This window comes from Erpetoichthys calabaricus, chromosome 6 (genome assembly GCF_900747795.2).
Source record: "Erpetoichthys calabaricus chromosome 6, fErpCal1.3, whole genome shotgun sequence".
NCBI lineage: Eukaryota > Metazoa > Chordata > Cladistia > Polypteriformes > Polypteridae > Erpetoichthys > Erpetoichthys calabaricus.
Window position 1 is genome coordinate 22,337,874 of NC_041399.2, and position 20,330 is coordinate 22,358,203.

At 40.7% G+C, this 20,330-nt stretch overlaps 1 protein-coding gene across 1 annotated transcript in view; it reads left to right on the forward strand.

Annotated features, from left to right (window-relative positions):
- Positions 1-235: 235 nt before the first annotated feature.
- The window catches only part of atpsckmt (fATP synthase c subunit lysine N-methyltransferase), a 38,520-nt gene continuing 18,425 nt past the window's right edge, over positions 236-20,330 (forward strand). Inside the window, exons 1-3 of the mRNA XM_028803409.2 lie at positions 236-320; positions 10,670-10,951; positions 14,872-15,009. Of these exons, the coding sequence (XP_028659242.1) occupies positions 10,679-10,951; positions 14,872-15,009 (411 nt within the window). The 5' untranslated portion in view covers positions 236-320; positions 10,670-10,678. The remainder of the gene's footprint in view (positions 321-10,669; positions 10,952-14,871; positions 15,010-20,330) is intronic.

The following is a 20,330-nucleotide window of genomic DNA, read 5'->3' on the forward strand; positions in this document are numbered from 1 at the left end:
GTGATTTACTGTATTTTAGAGTTTACTTCACTAACTTAATGTGCAAGAAAGGGCTAAATTCAAACAGTTCCTAATGATCAGGTAAAAAAGACAGGGATGTTTTCTAAAGGAAATTTTTATAGGCTGTCATTGGCTTGAAATTATTTTTTAAAAGTGCCGTTATTCGCCGAGGTAAAGTTCCATTGACTTTCGACATTCGTTTTGACAGTTGAGGTTTTTTTTTTTTTTTCGCGTCTAGGACACATTTAGGTGCGGAGATTTCGATCCGGGGTGAAAGAATTTGGTGTTGCACGGAGGCTGAGCACGTGGAGTTTCCGGAAGTAAGGAGTTCACGATTCGTTTTTTTTTTCCCCCCATGTCAGTTGAGAAATGTATGAGATAGTAATAATTTTGTTTGTAAGCTCTTTTAATAACTAACATTTGTAATTAGTTTGTTTTGTTAATTAATAAATGTAGTAATCACTGTGAACCGCGAAGAATGCTGATCAGAATGTGAATGCGTCAAGTGGTGTCGTATATAAAAGACCTGTAAATCGCCGCGCACGTTCAAGTCGAAACGTGAGCATTAGTTGATTAAATTGCGTGTCGTTAGGATGTTTAGAAGGGGTGCAAACTTGGATTCTGGGGAGGAAAAAAAAAAACCGCAGGGGTCGCCAGTCCTGTTTTTACTTAGTATGGCGGAGACATGACTGGTTCTCAAAGGAGAATACACGTCTGGGGAGCAACCCATGAAAAGGTGTGTAGTGAATAGTGGCGAACTCCTGCGCTGCAAAGGCTACAGACACAGAGCTTCTTCCTAGAGCAGCTGCCTCTCTTGTCAGTCCTGGGGTTCACTCTCACCCGATGTCTGTGTGGATTTTTCACGATTTCCTCCACGTATGATTTGTTTTCTCTTCTACACTCAAACCTCGGTCTTGTTCGAAACTGGCAGTGTGCGCGACAGTGGGGTCTTCTTTGGACTGTAGTGAACGAACCGGTTCACTGACATGAAAGAACAAATATTTGAGGCATGCGCAGTGCGTCCTACATTTTAGATAGCATTCTGCGACAGTCTGGAGCTGTCATCTTAAATTAAATACTTAATTGTTAGGCTCTTTCCCGAAGACAGCTATCAGTAAACTCAGTCAGTCAATCATTATCCATCCCGCTATATCCTAACACAGGGTCACGGGGGGGTTTGGGTCTGCTGGTGCCAATCTCAGCCAGCGCAAGGCAGGAACAAACCTCGGGCTGGATGCCAGCCCACCGCTGGGCACACACATGCACCAAGCACACACTAGGGACAATTTAGGATCACCAATGTGCCTAACCTGCATGTCTTTGGACTGTGGGAGGAAACCGGAGCACCTGGAGGAAACCCACACAGACACGGGGAGAACATGCAAATTCCACTCGGAGGATCCAGGAAGCAAACCTGGGTCACCTAACTGCGAGACAGCAGTACTACCACTGTGCTGTCGTGCTGTTTTAAGCAAAACGGGCATGATGACAACAATCCACTATGACACCAAGCACCTCCCATTGATCAGATCACTCTGACTGAGTGACTATGACCGTCTCAGTATGTACACTGATTGAATGAAAGAACTAGTATGTCCCCTACTGATCTGGAGAACCATTTCAAGTTCATTCAGGAACTGCAGACAAGAGACTTGCAGTACAGTACGCTGAACTAATTCACAGAAACAATCGGTTTGTGCACTGAACTGCAGAGAAGAGATGGAGTGGTGGCTCTGAGGCTAGGGATCTGCACTGGCAATCGGAAGGTTGCCGGTTCTAATCCCGTAAATGCCAATAGGGACACTGCTCTGTTGGGCCCTTGAGCAAGGCCCTTAACCTGCAATTGCTGAGTGCTTTGAGTAGTAAGAAAAGCGCTATATAAATGCAAAGAATTATTATTACACTGAATCCCAGTTCAGTTCACTGATGATACACAGAAAGGACGGGATATAAAAGAAGGAAATTGCGGGAGATTAATCCAAAACTAAAAATAATTGTATTTAGTCATATTTCAATATTCTCACAATTGTGATGTGTGCACTATTCTAAGGTTCTAGGTCTGTGTACTTTTTGGCATTTGAAATTGCGTTTCAGAAAATATCATTTAAAAAACAAAGAGACATTTGATTCTCAACTTTAAAGGGAAGAATGAAAAACGCAAAACAATTACTTTTGTTCTTTTGCACATCAGAAAAGAAAAATGCAAGAAACGAGAATGAGAAAACGCCCTTTAGTTATTTTGTCTGAGCCGGAAGTTTTTGTAGGTCAACAACCTGGTGAGGTAATGCGCCACTTGCAGCAAACACTGGTCACTGGTGTGTAGACTGGACCATCATCATGACGTTGGAGCAGTACTCGGACGTGATTTGAGAGATGGCAAGACAAGGCCTGTCATTGAAAATGAGATCTGTAAATCACCAAATGTAAGCTGTAAGTAACAACAATAACATTCATAAAAGAACTGCTACATCAATGAAGCAAAGTTTGCAAAGCTTGTATTTTTACCTGAAAGATGCGACTCGGTTTTTCTGCAGTCATGTCCTCATCCTGGAGTGTCACTTTTTTTACTGTTCCAAAGCCAGTGTAACTTCAAGGCCGTCGATCGATGTGTTGTGAGGAGGAGGACTGTTCGCATGTGTCATCAAAAATTGTGCAGAAGAAGAAGTACCTCCGGTTTCAGACAACAAAAATAACAACAACAACAACATTTATTTATATAGCACATTTTCATACAAAAAGTAGCTCAAAGTGCTTTACATAATGAAGAAAAGAAGAATAAAAGACAAATAAGAAATTAAAATAAGACAACATTAGTTAACATAGAAAAGGAGTAAGGTCCGATGGCCAGGGTGGACAGAAAAAACAAAAAAAAACTCCAGAAGGCTGGAGAAAAAAAATAAAATCTGTAGGGGTTCCAGGCCACGAGACCGCCCAGTCCCCTTTGGGCATTCTACCTAACATAAATGAAATAGTCCTCTTTGTAGTTCGGGTTTTTCACGGAGTCACTTGATGCTGATGGTCATACAGACTTCTGGCTTTTAATCCATCCGTCATTGTTGGAACATCATGGTGCTTTGGGTAGATGGTGGTGGCACAAGCCACCACCAATAGGATACCGGAAAAGGAAACAGAAGAGAGAGTAGGGGTTAGTACAAATTTTGAATGAATAGTTATTATAATGAATTGGATATACAGAGTGTCAGGATTAAATTACCGTGAAGTTATGAGAAGGCCATGTTAAAGTAATGTGTTTTCAGTAGTTTTTTAAAGTGCTCCACTGTATTAGCCTGGCGAATTCCTACTGGCAGGCTATTCCAGATTTTAGGTGCATAACAGCAGAAGGCCGCCTCACCACTTCTTTTAAGTTTTGCTCTTGGAATTCTAAGGAGACACTCAGTTGAGGATCTGAGGTTGCGATTTGGAATATAAGGTGTCAGACATTCCGATATATAAACCGGGGCGAGATTATTTAAAGCTTTATAAACCATAAGCAGAATTTTAAAGTCAATTCTGAATGACACAGGTAACCAGTGTAGTGACATCAAAACTGGAGAAATGTGTTCGGATTTTCTTTTCCTGGTAAGGATTCTAGCAGCTGCATTCTGCACTAACTGCAAACGATTGATGTCTTTTTTGGGTAGTCCTGAGAGGAGTGCATTACAGTAATCTAGCCGACTAAAGACAAACGCATGAACTAATTTCTCTGCATCTTTCGATGATATAAGAGGTCTAACTTTTGCTATGTTCCTTAGGTGAAAAAATGCTGTCCTAGTGATCTTATTAATATGCGATTTAAAATTCAGATTACAATCAACGGTTACCCCTAAGTTTTTACCTCCGATTTGACTTTTAATCCTAATGCATCCAGTTTATTTCTAATAGCCTCATTGTATCCATTATTGCCAATCACTAAGATTTCGGTTTTTTCTTTATTTAATTTGAGAAAGTTACTATTCATCCATTCTGAGATACAGTCTGTTTTGTTGTTTTTGAGCTATTTCATTATTTGAATCACAGATAAATCCAGAAAAGTATATGTAAGTGTATGACTGCTATTTGTTACCATAGAATTAAAAAATACCTTATTTTCCCTCATTTTATTCTTTAATCAAAAATCATGCATCCATCCATTTTCCAACCCGCTGAATCCGAACACAGGGTCATGGGGGTCTGCTGGAGCCAATCCCAGCCAACACAGGGCACAAGGCAGGAGCCAATCCCGGGCAGGGTGCCAACCCACCGCAGGACACACACAAACACAACCACACACCAAGCACACACTAGGGCCAATTTAGAATCGCCAATCCACCTAACCTGCGTGTCTTTGGACTGTGGGAGGAAACCGGAGCACCCGGGGGAAACCCACGCAGACACGGGGAGAACATGCAAACTCCACACGGGGAGGACCCGGGAAGCGAACCCAGGTCTCCTAACTGCAAGGCAGCAGCACTACCCACTGCGCCACCGTGCCGCCCTAATCAAAAATCAAAATCTGAAAATTCCTTTCATTTTTGTTTTTTTGTTTTTGTTTCTAAAATGAAATTTCAAATACCAAAAAGTACACGGCTCCTTCTATTTGTACAATTTTTTTTTCTATTTATTGTTGAATTTTAAAATATTGCAAAAAATTCAATAAAGAGGATAATTATTATGTGTGAATTACTAATTTTGTTGCTTGCTGTTTATATTATTTGTGTTGTTTGGTGGTTCAAGTTGTTACACAGTTTTGATTCTAGAGTATAACGTGTTGTTTTTGAAGTGAACGAAATGAATCGAATCACTGAAAAGAATCATTTTGCACCTTCCTAGTGGAGTGGCCTCCTGTCAAAACAGTTTGTTCAGCCTTGCACTGAGTATCGACAACTTCTTCTTCTTCTTTCGGCTGCTCCCGTTATGGGTCGCCACAGCGGATCATCTCTTTCTGTCTTCTGCATCTTGTTCTGTTACACCCATCACCTGCATGTCCTCTCTCAGCACATCCATAAACCTTCTCTTACGCCTTCCTCTTTTCCTGTTACCTGGCAGCTCTATCCTTATCCTCCTTCTCCCAATATACCCAGCATCTCTCCTCTGTACATGTCCAAACCAACGCAATCTCTCCTCTCTGACTTTGCCTCCCAACCCTCCCACCTGAGCTGACCCTCTAATGTCCTCATTTCTAATCCTATCCATCCTCGTCACACCCAATGCAAATCTTAGCATCTTTAACTGTGCTACCTCCAGCTCTGTCTCCTGCTTTCTGGTCAGTGCCACCATCTCCAACCCATATAACGTAGCTGGTCTCACTACCATCCCATAGACCAGGGGTTCCCAAACTTTTGGACGTCAAGTACCACCTGAGGTTAAGTGAGTTGTGTTGCGTACCACTCGAATTTTTAACAAAAAAATTAAAAAGCAAGTACTGCAATGAATGATTAATTCTTAATTAGATAATATACAGCAAATTCACGACACTGACTACAACCGCCCCGAAATCTGAATAAAAGTTAAAGAATTGTAAGAAATCATGCATAAAATTAATGAAAAAATTTGTGCATGTGCATAAATTGACAAATTCCGCCCCGAAACTAAATCCTGCCTTCGGCCTGTATGTGACGCAGTTACCGAAGACGAAATGGTATCGGCTTTGTGCTTAGATCTAGTGACTACGATGCGATACAGCGGCAGTGCACGTATAACAACAAACGCGAGCGGTTTCTGTGAGGCAGAGTTACTGAAGACTAAATAGTGTCGGCGTTGTGCTTTCATCTAGTGACCAAAAGCTCAAACGGTGAAGAAGTAGAAGTTGACTTCCGCGAAACGGAATTATGGTAGCGTTAAATGAACTAAATACTGATTCGAATAATAGGTTTTCTTTATTCAGATGACGAAATTTCACACCACACTAAATCTGGGAATTCACGTATTATTGTATTTAAACAGTTTCATTGGTTTTTGCTCACAACAGGCTTGTCATAAAGGGTTTTGCACAGATAAATTAAATTTCAGGGACCGCGATGCGTACCACCTGAAAAGGCTCCGCGTACCACAGTTTGGGAACTGCTGCCTTAGACCTTCCCTTTCACTCTTGCTGATACCCGTCTGTCACAGATTACTCCTGCCACTCTTCTCCACCCATTCCACCCTGCCTGCACTCTCTTTGTCACTTTTCTTCCACAATCCCCATTACTCTGTACTGTTGATCCCAAGTATTTAAACTCATCCACCTTCGCCAACTCTACTCCCTGCATCCTCACCATTCCACTGACCTCCCTCTCATTTACACACACATATTCTGTCTTGTTCCTACTGACCTTCATTCCTCTCCTCTAGAACATTTCTCCACCTCTCCCCATGGGTGAATTTTGCTTAAAAGTGGGTGAGAACAATTAGACGTCTCACCGAGTGCCACATTTCTGAACCAATCCAATGCCTTTTGAAGGCGGCACTGAAGGGAGGACAGGCTACTTTGAACTGCAGAGACATGTCTAGATGACCCCTGCTTTCTATTATGTGGATTTCAGAATATTAAGTTTGTACCCCCCTCTGAACATCCTAATGAAATGGCGCAAAACATGATCTTATCAATTAATGCTCACATTTTGACTAACATCCACGCTGACTGACAGGTCTTTCTACAACACCGCTTGGCACAGATGCGATCTGACAGGAAGACTTCATATTCCAGACTGATCGTTTGAAAAATATAATTGTGTCTTTCTGTGTTTATGCATGCCCTAGAAAATGTATCTTTATTAGATAGATGGTACGTTATTTGTCCCCAGAGGGAAATTCTGCTTTTTACAGAAGCTCAATAAATATTGTATTGTTAGCAGCAGCAGCTGGCATTGCCCGAGTAACTATCTATCAAACTAGTGCTAATGGAGTTTTTTTAAGTGTACCTACCCAGAGACAAATTCATTACTGTTTTGTGTGACTCCAATTGGAGTTCACCTCTGAGGTCATCAGAACAAGCTGTCACGGGAATAATTGGATTTAGTTATTGGTTTTATTTTATTATTCCATAATACATTTTTTAGATTATTTTAGTAAAACAAACTATGGGAGATATATAGAATTGGCTAGGCCTCTGTCTTCAGGAAAGGAGGGAGGTGTGTGTTAACATACACTGTTAAAACCTTCGCTGTGTCGTGGGCCTTAACTCTAACGAAACACCAACAGAGTGAAGGGGCCCACCTGATGACCTCAGTGATGCTCCTGTGAGGTAGATGGTCAGCCAAGTCGCAAAGCCATTGTAAGCAACAGCATGAAAGGCTTACTACATTTACAGTTCCATTAGTATAAGGTGGGGAGGGATTCCTCTGAGTCACCTGTTTGGTGCAACACACTATGTGACTACATTCAGAGCTCAAAATCTGGGAAGGCACTGTCATTAAAATTCACTGTAGGAAAAGGGACCACCCCCAGCGTCAAGTTTTGGGTGCCAGAGTAGTCTAGTGTCAGCTCCTGACAAAGTGGTACCTCGGTATACGTCCGCTTTGGAAAAAGTCCAACTTGTTATACGTCCTGTTTGGAAGCGAAAAATTTTGCTTGGTATACGACCTTTGTTTGGAATACAACTCGCATGCTACCCTTGTTTACCAGACTGCCTGTGGTATAGCGGGTCCGCGGCTTCAAAATAAGGGCCAGGTATTAAATCCGTATAGCTGTGTCGTTCTCCGTGGGCGCGATTGCACGACCGCGGGGAGTTAATGAGGTAGTTGGAGCGAGTCGCACCTGCACGTGTGGGTGCGATCGTTCTCAATTGTTTCATTGGCTTCCTGCGGCGTGTGATTAAGGCGCTGCAGCCACGGAGGTGCGGGTGGATGTATATATACGGGTCGGTACCAGGAAGGGTCGGATAGATGGATCGAGGAAAAGAGGAAGATAAAGGAGGTTAAAGGACGGGGAAGAGCAGTCTTAGCAGGCACTCGACTCTTCTCAGCAAGGTAAAGTGAGGTTAAATTTTCATTTATTTCATCTAATTGCTTTTGTATTTATGTATTTTAGTATTAAGCAGTGTTTAAATTATTTTATACAACCCCATCAATGTATAATATTCCAATAACAATAGGATATTTTTTCATGGGAATGGATTAATCATTCTCCCTTTATTTCTTATGGGAAAAATTAGTTTGGTATAAGTCCTGTTGGGTATAAGTCCAAGGATCTGGAACGGATTAAGGACGTATACTGAGGTACCACTGTATATGTTTGCAGAAGTTTGCTGAGATTGGACCAAAAGTGTGGAATTGTGTAAAGAACAAACACACACACAAACATGGACCTTTATATATTTGATAACAAGCGACAACCTCCCTGTCCCAGTGGCAACCGGAATGACTAAAAGAAAAGAAACCTAAAAAGAAGAAAAACTTCTGACTTGGCTAATATCGGTCGAGTTTCTTATCAGCCTTTGTCGATTTTCGTAAGGTGCTCAACTCAGTTGATCGAGCTGCCCTTGTGGCACATCCTGAGACTTTGCGCGATCCCCCTAAAGTTGTTGAATATCATGGCTGCCCTGTAGTGATGTGCAGAGTGGAGACAAAACGTCTGTGTTTTTCCCCAGCTGATTTTGGGGTTCGTCAGGGGTGTATTCTGTTCAGTGCTTGAATGGGGTATGAGTGTTGGGCAGAGTTGTGGGGTCCAGTGGCTGTGGGCCATCCATTGGTGAAGAAAGATTCACTGATCTTGACTTTGCTGATGGTGTGATCTTTGCAGAGTCAATGGAGGCTCTGATTGGGGCTCTCAAGTGACTGAGTGAGGAGTCTGAGTGTCTGGGCTTATGAGTGTCCCGGATAAAAAACAAAATCCAGGCCTTTAATGACCTCTTAGGCACAGCCATCAGCAGTGTGTCTGTCTGTGGAGAGAATGTCAACCTTATCAAGGGGGTTTATTCACCTCAGCAGTGACATTCATGTCTCTGGTGACTCTTCCTATGAAGTCAGCAGACGGATTGGAAGAGCATGGGGGGGTCCATGAGGTCTTTAGAAAGGGGCGTGTCCAAGTCTTTAGAGTCCTGGTGCTTCCTGTCTTGCTATATGGTTGCGAGACATGGATGCTGTCCAGTGACCTGAGACGAAGACTGGACTCCTTTGGTACTGTGTCTACAGTTGGTTTGGCTTTGTGACGAATGAACGGAGTCGTGAACGAGGCACATTACCTGCATTGTGAGAGGGTGTCAGTTACGGCACTATGGCCTTATGGTGCAATTCCCTGAGTGTGATATGGCTCACAAAATCCTTATTGTTGTGGACCTGAGTGACTGGATCAGGCCAAGGGGACACCCACGTCACATCTGGCTACGGCAGATAGAGGGTCTTTTCTGGAGAGTGGGACTGGACCACATGTCTGCCTGGGGGATTGCCAACCAGGATCCCAAGCTGTTCCGCCGTGTGCTGGGTGCAGCTATGAGCTGTATCAATGCATGCTCCCCAACCTGACCTGACTTGACCTGATTATATATTAGTAATTTGGAAAGTTTGTATTCATATCTACAGTACCTGTGAACTTGTCACAGTGCACATGTCCTGCAGTCAGTGGAGAGCACTATATAAAAATAAATAAATGGATTAAACTTAAACTGAGAATTAGTTGAACTCGACAAAAATTCCATTTGGGGTTGGTTCAAGCCTTGCACCTGATGGTACTGAGATGGAATCTAGCACTTCATGGTCTGGTGGAGAAAGCTACCTAAGAAAAGCGTGAGAAGAGCTATATGGTCCAGTGGAAATTTGATTTTTTTTTTTCAAGTTGTGTTTAATTTTTTAGTATTAAAATCATTTTATTAAAAACAATGGTGAAAGTCTGATCTTTTAATGTAGTGTATGTTAAGGAGTTTCTCTAAAGAAGTATTCATTTCATTTTTAACTGTTGTAACCACTAGGGGCGTTGCAGCACCAAAAACACAAAAATTGCAGATACAGTCTGAGGTTAAGAAAATGAATATGTATTTCAATAGAACACCTGAAGCAGGTTCTCTCTGCTGAAACGGCACAGCAGTGTAATTCCTTCTCTCCTCTCTCTCTCTTTTTCTGTCCTCCATTTCCCCACAGAGAGTGTTGTCCAGCTGCTCTCCAGTCTCTGACTCAGTCTGAGTGAGGCGGAGGCACTGCTCCTCTTATACAAGATCCAGACGTATTTTCTGTACCTGGACATTGTCCATAGGAAGTACCCCTGGTTCAGACATAAGACTCACAATAGTAGGGAGCACAACTCCCTGTAGTACCTCCTGGCAATGGCACTCCAGGAACCCAACTAGGCCAGAACATGAGACTACAATTCCCAGCATGCCCTGTAGGTGTCCATACAGGTACTGTACTCCAGGGATGCTGCCATCTAGTGTCTTTGGGAAGTGAATAGTTCATATACTGTAAGTTATCTCCCCCGGCATTCCAGCATGCTGGCTTCCGAGCCAGGTGGTAAGGATCCTTTACTGAGCCCTTCCAAGGATTCCGCAGTCCTGGTTGTAGCAGAGTATTCCCCACCTTCCTTCTTGTTGAATTACTGGTTTTTGCCCCCTGACTGTGTAGCGAATTTTGAACTATCCTGCCCAGAATGCCAGCCCATGCTTACAACTGCTATTAGTAGAACATCTCTCAAAATCGTAACTTATCTGCAAATAGATGTATATGATGATGTTGATTTATTTTTGATCTTTGTTGCATTTGCTGTTTTATTTTTCACACAGAGTCTTGATATGCCCGTGTTTGTCAAGTCTGGAGAAGATGAACTGCAACAGTCTAAGCCAAGCAGTGGGTCAGGAAGGTACTGGGGTCTACTGGGGACAGGAGTACTGGGAGGAACATTGGTTTTATTATATGCTGTGGCAACCCCATTTGTAACCCCAGCTCTCAGAAAAATCTGCCTCCCCTTTGTACCAGCAACTCCAGCTCAGATAGAAAATGTACTGAAAATGCTTCGACTGAGAACAGGATCGCTGGTTGATATTGGAAGTGGTGATGGGAGAATTGTGAGTAACCAGAATGATTCCTTTTGCTATTAATAATGGTAGGATTTTTGCACATAAGAATGTTGTTGATTTAAAAAGTAGCTCTTGGAAGGTTTGGGAGAGGATAAACTTACATACTGTATGGATATAAAGTTTTCCTTACATTTAAGCATCTGTGACCCATGTTCCCAAGAGAACTTGTCACTAATCCAGGCTTCAGTCACACATTATGTCATTTTCATCGTGCAGGGGTGTTCACAACCAAATTTTGTATTTCCTTATGTGTTCAATCCAAGTTTTAATATGGGGATAGAATACAACACCAAAGAATACCGCTGAGAATAGCATGTGCTTCCAATTCTGGGCAGCTAAGGAAAACCCGTATTTAATGTCCTGACAGTCTTGGCAACAATGGCTTTCAAAATTGCTACCCATGCCCGTTAATGGAATTTGAGAGTGTTGTTCCAAGCACGGCAGCTAAAGGTGTGCGTATTCTCTCAGAGTGCTCATGAATGACCTTCATTTGCCTGGGATCCATTAGCCTAACTCATACAAAATCCACCAGCCAATCACATTCAGCATTAATAATAATAATAATAAATTTTATTTCTATTGCACTTTATATTTTAGCAATCCCAAAGTGCTACAGAGTAAAAATAGAATAATAAAATAAAAAAAAAAAACAGAAGAGTCTATAAAATACTTTAACAAAATGACTTTCTAAAAAGATGAGTTTTTAGGTTTCGCTTAAAGGCCTCAGTCGACTGTGGGGCTCTCAGGTAATCAGGGAGGGCATTCCACAGCCTCGGCGCCACCGATGAAAATGCCCTGTCACCCATGCTGCTGAGCTTAAGCATTAAGCATTAAGTCATTTTCTTCACAGAAAAACAACAGCATTTATTTATACAGCAAATGATATAGCTTAAAGTGCTTTACAAGATGAAGAACGAAAAAATATAAAAATTAGGCAACACTAATTAACAAAGAATGAAGTAAGAGAGGAGAGGAAAAACAAAAAAAAAACTCAAAAAAAAAAATCTGCAGGGGTTCCAGGGCCATGAGACCACCTAGCCCCCACTGGGCATTCTACCTAACATAAATGACCTCAATCAGTCCTCATTGTTTTCAGGCTTCATGTGGAAGAATTAGACGATGATGATCATGTGGACCTCTGACCTTCAATCCATCAATGGAGGGACGTCACGGAGCTCTGATCAGGTGGTGGGGGCGCAGATCGACACCACAGAAAACCGGAAAATGAACAACAGAGAAAGTAGGGGTTATTACGGATTCCGGAGCCATGAAAAAAACGATCATTAAATGAATATACAGAATATTAGAGTTAAAATAAAATGAAGCTATAAGAAAGCCATGTTAAAATAATGAGGTTTTAGCAGTTTTTTAAAGTGCTCCACCATATTAGCCTGGTGAATTTCTGTCAGTAAGCTATTCTAGATTTTAGATGCATAACAGCAGAAGGCCGCCTCACCACTTCTTTTAAGTTTAGCTCTTGGAATTCTAAGCAGACACTCATCTGAAGATCTAAGGTTATGATTTGGAGTGCAAAGTGAAAGGCATTCTGAGTTATAGGATGGAGCAGATTATTTAAAGCTTTGTAAACCATAACCAGTATTTTAAAGTCAGTTCTAAATGGCACGGGTAACCAGTGTAGTGGCATCAAAACTAGAGAGAGATGTGCTCTCTCCAGAGATGTGCAGCACTGCATCAGTCACCGCACCAATTTCTGGTTTCTTTAATTGAAAATGGAAAAAAAAAAGAGGAGAGCACTCGTCTTAATCTTTTCCCTGCCCATCTCCCTTTACTTGCAGTCACAATTTCCACGCAGCCCATATCAATGATGCTTCCGTTCCCACCTGGCACTGCCTTGTCATTCTATATTTGTTCGCTAAAGGTAATAATAATACTGTCCTTTTTTGTTCTTGTCTTTGTGGGGCAGATACTGTTAAATTAATGGAAAAATGCTGTGCTCAGTATTGTATTGCAATTATGCTGTCAGTAATACCAACAGAAAGAACACAACAGAAGGCAGGGGCACATAATATTTTGGTAAAGCATTATGTAAATTAGCCGCCTGTTTCCAGTGCCCACCATGGAGGAGAGCTCATAAAACGCAGGCTGTCACCCCGTAGCTAGTTTTAGTCATCCACAGTGCCTGAGCGAGCAATCCTTTTCAGGACAGTGAGGCAAAAATCTGTAAGAGATGAGCTGTGTTCATCTGATCACCCTGAGCTGGTGCGGTGCTTCACTGCAATATGTTGGATTTGTTTGCAAATGTAGGGGTACACAGTGTAATGCAGTAGCTGTGAATGAGCCCACTGGAAGTTGGTAAACAGCTACATTATTGAATCTTTGATGACGAGAAGTGACCCATTCCGAGATGTCTTTTAATAATTACTGTTTTAAAGGAAGTTGTTGTTATTTTCGGAAAGATGGGTGTTAATTTGGGGACAGAGGAGCTCATTCATTTCTTCGCCCCTGAAATCAATGTTGATTATGTTTATATTATATCATCTAATGAGGATTTTCTTTCAGGAATGAGGAGTACAGTATACCCAATACCAATAGAACATTTTCTTTAATTAATGCTTTAACTTACTGTTGGACCCTGACTTATATGTCAGAACACCATACTAACACATTAAATACTAAATTAGAGAAGATAAACTTTATTATTCCCATAGGGAAATTCATGTACATACCGAAGCAGAAACATATAAAACAAGGATACAGACTCCAAGGACAGATAACACAGCCAACCAATCAATTAATCAGTTGAAAAGTGAATAAATAAAAATAAAGAAATGTATATTGTGCAGATATTTCAAAATGAACTTGGCAAGTACATTGTGAGGTAGCGTTGAATTGCCTGATTTCAGTGGGCAGAGAAGACCCCCAGAGGTGCTTCTTAACACACTGTGGTTTAATGAGCCTGAGAGCACCTCTTGGAGGAGATGGAGGGGATTTTTATGTTTTCCAATTTTGCCACTATCCTCTTTTCCGCACAGTTTCCAGTGTGCCCTGTGATGGGGGAGGCTTTCCTGATAAGTTTGTTCAGGCACTGTGCATCTTTTGAGCTCAAGTTGCTTCTCTAGGAGACTGCAGCATAGAGCACCACAATGGCTACTCTGGACTGGTAGGACATTTCCAATAGCTCGCTACACAAATCAAAAGACCTGAATCTCCTTACTTAGCAAGTCCAGTCTGCTCTGGCCATTCTTGTACTTCATTGTGTTGTCAGACCAGTCCAGTTTGTTGTTTATGTGAACTCCCAGGTACTTGTAGTTATGCACTACTTCCATGTCCTCTCCCTGAATGGCGACTGGTCTTAGAGGCTCCTTGACTTGCCAGAAGTCTACCACCAGCTCTTTTGTTTTGCTGAGTTGCAGGTTGTTGTCCCACAAGACAAAGTCCTCCACAACTTTCCTGTACTCTGACTCGTCACCTTTATTAATGCAGTCTATAATGGATGAGCCATCTGAAAATGTCTGTAGATGGCAAACGTTGGTATTAAGCTGGAAATCTGTTGTGTAGATGGTGAACAGGAAGAGAGACAGGATGGTTCCCTGAGGTGCTCCAGTATGACACACCACCATCTCTGACACACAGTCCCTCAGCCTTACAAACTGCTGTCTGTTGGTCAGGTAATCCAAGATCCAGGACATTTTTTAGATTACAAATTGGTTTAAAGCACTATAGTCTGTCGTTGCATTCTTTAACTTTCTACTTGCTCAGTTTATGGTTTGCTTAAATGTGGTGAATTAAATTCCACAGACTCAGCAGTATAAACATAGTTTACAATTGATGCCTTACATTTCATGGTTGTCTTATTATTATAACCTATTTGATAGTCCTGTAGGAATCACTGCACCGCCTGATGTAATTTTACACTGTGTTTCTTTATGTTTTTGGTTCATGAAAAGGTTATTGCAGCAGCAAAACAAGGATTTAAAGCTGTTGGATATGAGCTGAACCCTTGGTTGGTTTGGTACTCCAGATACAAAGCATGGAGAGAAGGCGTACATCACAACACAGAGTTTTATAGGTCCGATTTGTGGAAGGTAAGCTGACCTTATGTCCATTTTAATTACTTTATACTTCCCATTGGCTTACTGGTTTGATTGGTACAAACAATGCTTTGCTTGTAATTAAATCAGTAAAAATGTATCCATATTACTATTTTTTTAAATATAATAAGTAGTTAATGCTGTGTATGACCAAATGACAAGTTAATCTCTCTAGATTGTATCGTTTTATACTTGTTTAGCCACTTTATAAGTTTTTTTTTTTGTCCGAAATAAACTAATGCTTCTTTCAAATTTTTTAAGGTTGACATAATTTTTTTTATGACCACAAGGTGGTAGTGTTGTACTGCATTTACCAATGTGATAGAAAAACATTAACGTGTTTTTGATAAATGTGTCTTTGTCCCAAACATTATGGACAGCACTGTATGTTTACTACATATTAAACTATATGACCGATGAAGAAAAGAAATTAAATGCTGTCAATTTTCTACAATTCACTGCTGAAATAACAATTAAACATAAATAATAAGGAAACAAAACAGTCAATATCTGGAAAACAATAACTGTGAACATTAACAACATTGATCTTGCAGCCAGTACCTGACATCACTAGCAGACGCAATGAGCCCCTGAATCTGCACTTGTTTGATGTTCTCCCGTTCCTGCAGAAGGGCCTGATTAAGTTACTGGCCTGTGACAGACAGGGGGTCCTGTCTCCACATGTTGAAATTAAGGGCATCTCTAAGGTGCTCTGTTTGTTTAAGGTCCTAGTAACAATTGTGAAAAGAGTAGTTTTGTGTTGACAGGCATAGCCTTGCTGTAGGGTCTAGGATGTGTGAGTAGAGGATCTCTAATAGGTTGCATTGCTCTAAACTCCCATCAAAATAGAACCTGTCTCTCTCTTTCCTGTCACTGATGTGCAGGCATTTTGTCTACCAGCAGTGTAGTTACACCCTGAGTGGCCCGATACTGGACTAAGTGATCATTTAAAAATCTTTTGCTACATCGTACAAGTGAACTGTGTCACACACCGACACAAACAATACCTCATTTGCAAGCGGCGGGTGTAAACTTCACATTCCTAGCAATGAAATTGCTATCGTGGGCTGCATCAGGAGTGGGCAGGAGGAGGAGTATAGAAACCTCATCAAGGACTTTGTTAAATGGTGCGACTTAAACCACCTACAACTGAACACCAGCAAAACCAAGGAACTGGTGGTGGATTTTAGGAGACCCAGGCCCCTCATGGACCCCGTGATCATCAGAGGTGACTGTGTGCAGAGGGTGCAGACCTATAAATACCTGGGAGTGCAGCTGGACGATAAATTGGACTGGACTGCCAATACTGATTCTCTGTGCAAGAAAGGACAGAGCCGCCTGTACTTCCTTAGAAGACTGGCATCCTTCATTATCTGCAGTAAGATGCTGCAGATGTTCTATCAGATGGTTGTGGCGAGTGCCCTCTTCTACGCAGTGGTGTGCTGGGGAGGCAGCATTAAGAAGAAGGATGCCTCACGCCTGGACAAACTGGTGAGGAAGGCAGGCTCTATTGTTGGCATAGAGCTGGACGGTTTGACATCCGTAGCAGAGCAACGGGCACTCAGCAGGCTCCTATCAATTATGGAGAATCCACTACATCTATTAAACAGTGTCATCTCCAGACAGAAGAGCAGTTTCAGCGACAGACTGCTGTCACTGTCCTGCTCCACTGACAGACTGAGAAGATCATTCCTCCCCCAAACTATGCGACTCTTCAATTCCACCAGAGGGGGTAAACGTTGAACATTATTCAAGTTATTGTCTGTTTTTTACCTGCATTTTTTTATTACTCTTTAATTTAATATTTTTTGCTGCTGGAGTATGTGAATTTCCCCCTGGGATTAATAAAGTATCTATCTATCTATCTATCTATCTATCTATCTATCTATCTATCTATCTATCTATCTATCTATCTATCTATCTATCTATCTATCTATCTAATTTAGTATGAAATTATATGTGTGGTGTTTCATAAATTGTTGCAAAAACTGTTTGAAAGAATCACAGAAAGTATCCTGTATTAGGAGTACCCAAGTGTAATGCATCAATCAAAATGTCCTGACCAACAGATTTCAACCAAAGCAATGAACCCTCCCACTGACCGAGCAAACAGGAGCTATAGGCTGAAAATGGGAAACAGCGTCTTCTGCTTTTTCATGTGCTCTCACCTATTACTTAACAAAACAACAGCAAATATCTACGATTAACATACTAGTACTTACAGTAGAGTTAATCTGATCAAAACAAGTCTAAGGACATTATTATGAGATATTCTCCAAATAAGAGGAGGCATGAGGCCACCTTTGGCAAACACCTCATACCATTGGCTGGCAGCGACTATAACATCTCCAATAATACCTAGATGTCCATGTATGAAGATAATGAGACACAGAGTCCGTGCATAATTAGGTATAAGTCTCTAACAGACACATGGCGCATCAGCAGACAAAGAGCATCGAAGAGCATCATTGAGCATCGTTTTCGGTTATGTTCTGGAAAAAATGGTTTCAGGTTTTTTTTTTTTTTTTTTTTTTTTTTTTTTTTTTAGCAATTTTAATTAGAAGCAGATAACATTCCATACAATCAAGTCAAATTTAACAAAGCAAAATTCAACCCCCACCCAAGAGAAAGAGAGGGAGAGCCAGCATCCAGAGCTACTCTATAAAAGAAGAGTATCCTTTTCCCTGAAGTGGAAGCTTATTCTAAAATATTATTGATTAGATCCTGCCATGTTTTAAAAAGATTCTGAACAGATCCTCTAAGTGGGAATTTGATGTTTTTCCAATTTCAAGTAGTATGGAACACCAGTTACCCACTGACTTAAAAGTGGTGGGGTGGGATTCTTCCAATTGAGCAAGATAAGTCTGCGTGCTAGTAGTGTAGTAAAGGCAATTACAGTTTGTTTGCCTTTCTCCACTTTAAGCCGATCTGGGATTCCACCAAACACAGCTATCAGTGGATTAGGAGGAATTGTAACACCGAGCCTGTCTGATAGGCATGCAAAGAGTTTTGTCTCAAATGTTGTCAATTTAGTGCATGTCCAGAACATGTGGCCCAGTGAGGCTGGCGCTCGATTGCAATGTTCATAAGTTAAATCTTGTCCTGGATACATTTTGGACAATTTTAAAAGAGATAAATGCCCTCAGTAAAAGATTTTAAATTGAATGATTGAATGCTTTGCACATATGAAGCTAGAGTATATTATGTGCATGGCTGCCTTCTGCTCCTTTTCTGAAATATTATGTGACAGATCCTTTCCCCAATGTACTCTGGGGTCTTTGAAAGGAAGGGACTTTAAAATATTTTTATAAATTATAGAGATGCTATCTGACTCATCAAGACTGATGAATATTTCTTCTGGAATAGAACAAGGTGAGAGGTGAGAAAAATTGGGTAGATTTCGATTAGCAAAGTTTCTAGCTTGAAAGTAGTGGAGGAATTGTGTTGATAAGAAGCATAATTCTTCGTAGAATGCAAAGACATTATCTATGTACAAGTCTCTAAATGTTTTAATCTCTGACATTTTCCAGACATTAAATACTGTATAAGTTTGAGGGGGTGTTGTCATGTAGAGGTGCAAAAAATAAAAGCTTCTCTGTCTTAAAGTGCTTCCTACATTGGTTCCATATTCTGAGAGAATGAAGGGCAACTGGATTATTAGTGTATTGAGGGTAATTTGTATTAACTGGGGCACAGAGCAGGGAATATAAAGAAGTACTGCAAGATTTAATTTCTATTGCAGACCAGGCTTGTTTATATTCAACCATTTGTGTCAATGTTCAGGTCTTTATCACTTGTATATTTGCCACTCAGTGATTAAAAAATGGCTTCAATTTGACCAAAACTCACTTTCAGCAAAGTTTTGGATGCTGTCCCTGAAGACAGTGATAAAGACCTGGCTGATTTTGAGTCTGATACAGACAGGAGTTCAGAAGAAATGTTTCCTGAGTAAGTAAACTTGCTAAACTGTTACTCCATTTCATTCATAGTTAGTTTTGTTTTGATGGGTGTGGATCACTGTTACTTGAAATTATTACCTCTTGTATTGACAATGGCACAGCAAGCACTAAGGACGCAAAATACGCTATTTGAAGCAGGAGCCAACAATGGGGTATGGGGTACTTGGGTGTAAAAGTGTATTACAGGATGGGGTTCAGAGTTTCTATGGGATTCACTGTTTTATATGCAATAAAATTGTTCTCAACCTGAATCCCGGTTTGGAGAGGTTTTGGATAGGGCAGGGGGGCCCATGATACCAAGTGCTGTAACTATTTATTTCTTTGTGTTATCAACATGAAACTTTAGACAGGTACACTTGACATGTCTGGGAACACCTCAGAGGTAAAAAAAAAAAAAAAAAAAACTGCCTTGGCATTACTTGTACATGAGACATACTGTAGTGTATCAGAAAAGATAATGTGAGCACCTATTTTTTTCCCCTAGTTCAGCAGCAGTTTCTAAGTAAAGGAATGTACAAATATGACACAAATACAGATTCTGTCAGGTTTTACTGAAAAATTGACTGTCCTGCCTTTATTTTTTGAATAATAAGGCTTTATTTTGGGGTACATAAAGTGGAGATTGGTGAAAAATGCCCCCCGGGTGTAAGAGGAGCAGCAGCATGAATAGAAAATCTAATAATCACTTAGACGAACCAGTAAAATATTGTAAGGTCATCTGTCCTGCTAGTTTGCCCGTAGACAGGAGACAGTGAAGTGGTTTAATCCATACAGCTTGACAATTCTGGGATATGTCATGTCTGTCTACAGCATGCCAGTGGCCCTCTCCAATGCGAACAAAAACTGACTAGAAGTGTCCATTGACTTTCTGTGGTCTAAGTTTTGAATTAAGGCCTGTTTAAAGTTGACCCAGTCAGGTATTGTTCCATCTGGACCTTTCTGTGTAATAGTGTACTTAATAATCTTTTATGTGTTCGGCAAGTTGTTGTGTATTAAGCTATATTTCTGGTAAGAGGGTCTAAAACAATTTGACAACTTTTTGTGAAAGTACACAAATTATAACTATACTTTCCCACTCCATTTTTTTTTCTTCTTCAGTGTGTGTATGTATATGTATATTTATACTGTGTGTAAAGTATAATAACATGTTTGACTTTTAATTTCAGCATTGAATTACAGAAATCACACTTATAATTTAAAATCTTGCATTGTTTAACTTAAGTGGGAAAATACCACTTCTCTTTTGAGAAAATAAAAAAGGTAGAAAATGCTTACTTACATTATGTCAATTATAGCACATTATGGTGTGATTTCAGAAATAAAAATACATAATTTATGCTTACTTATAGAGTGTGA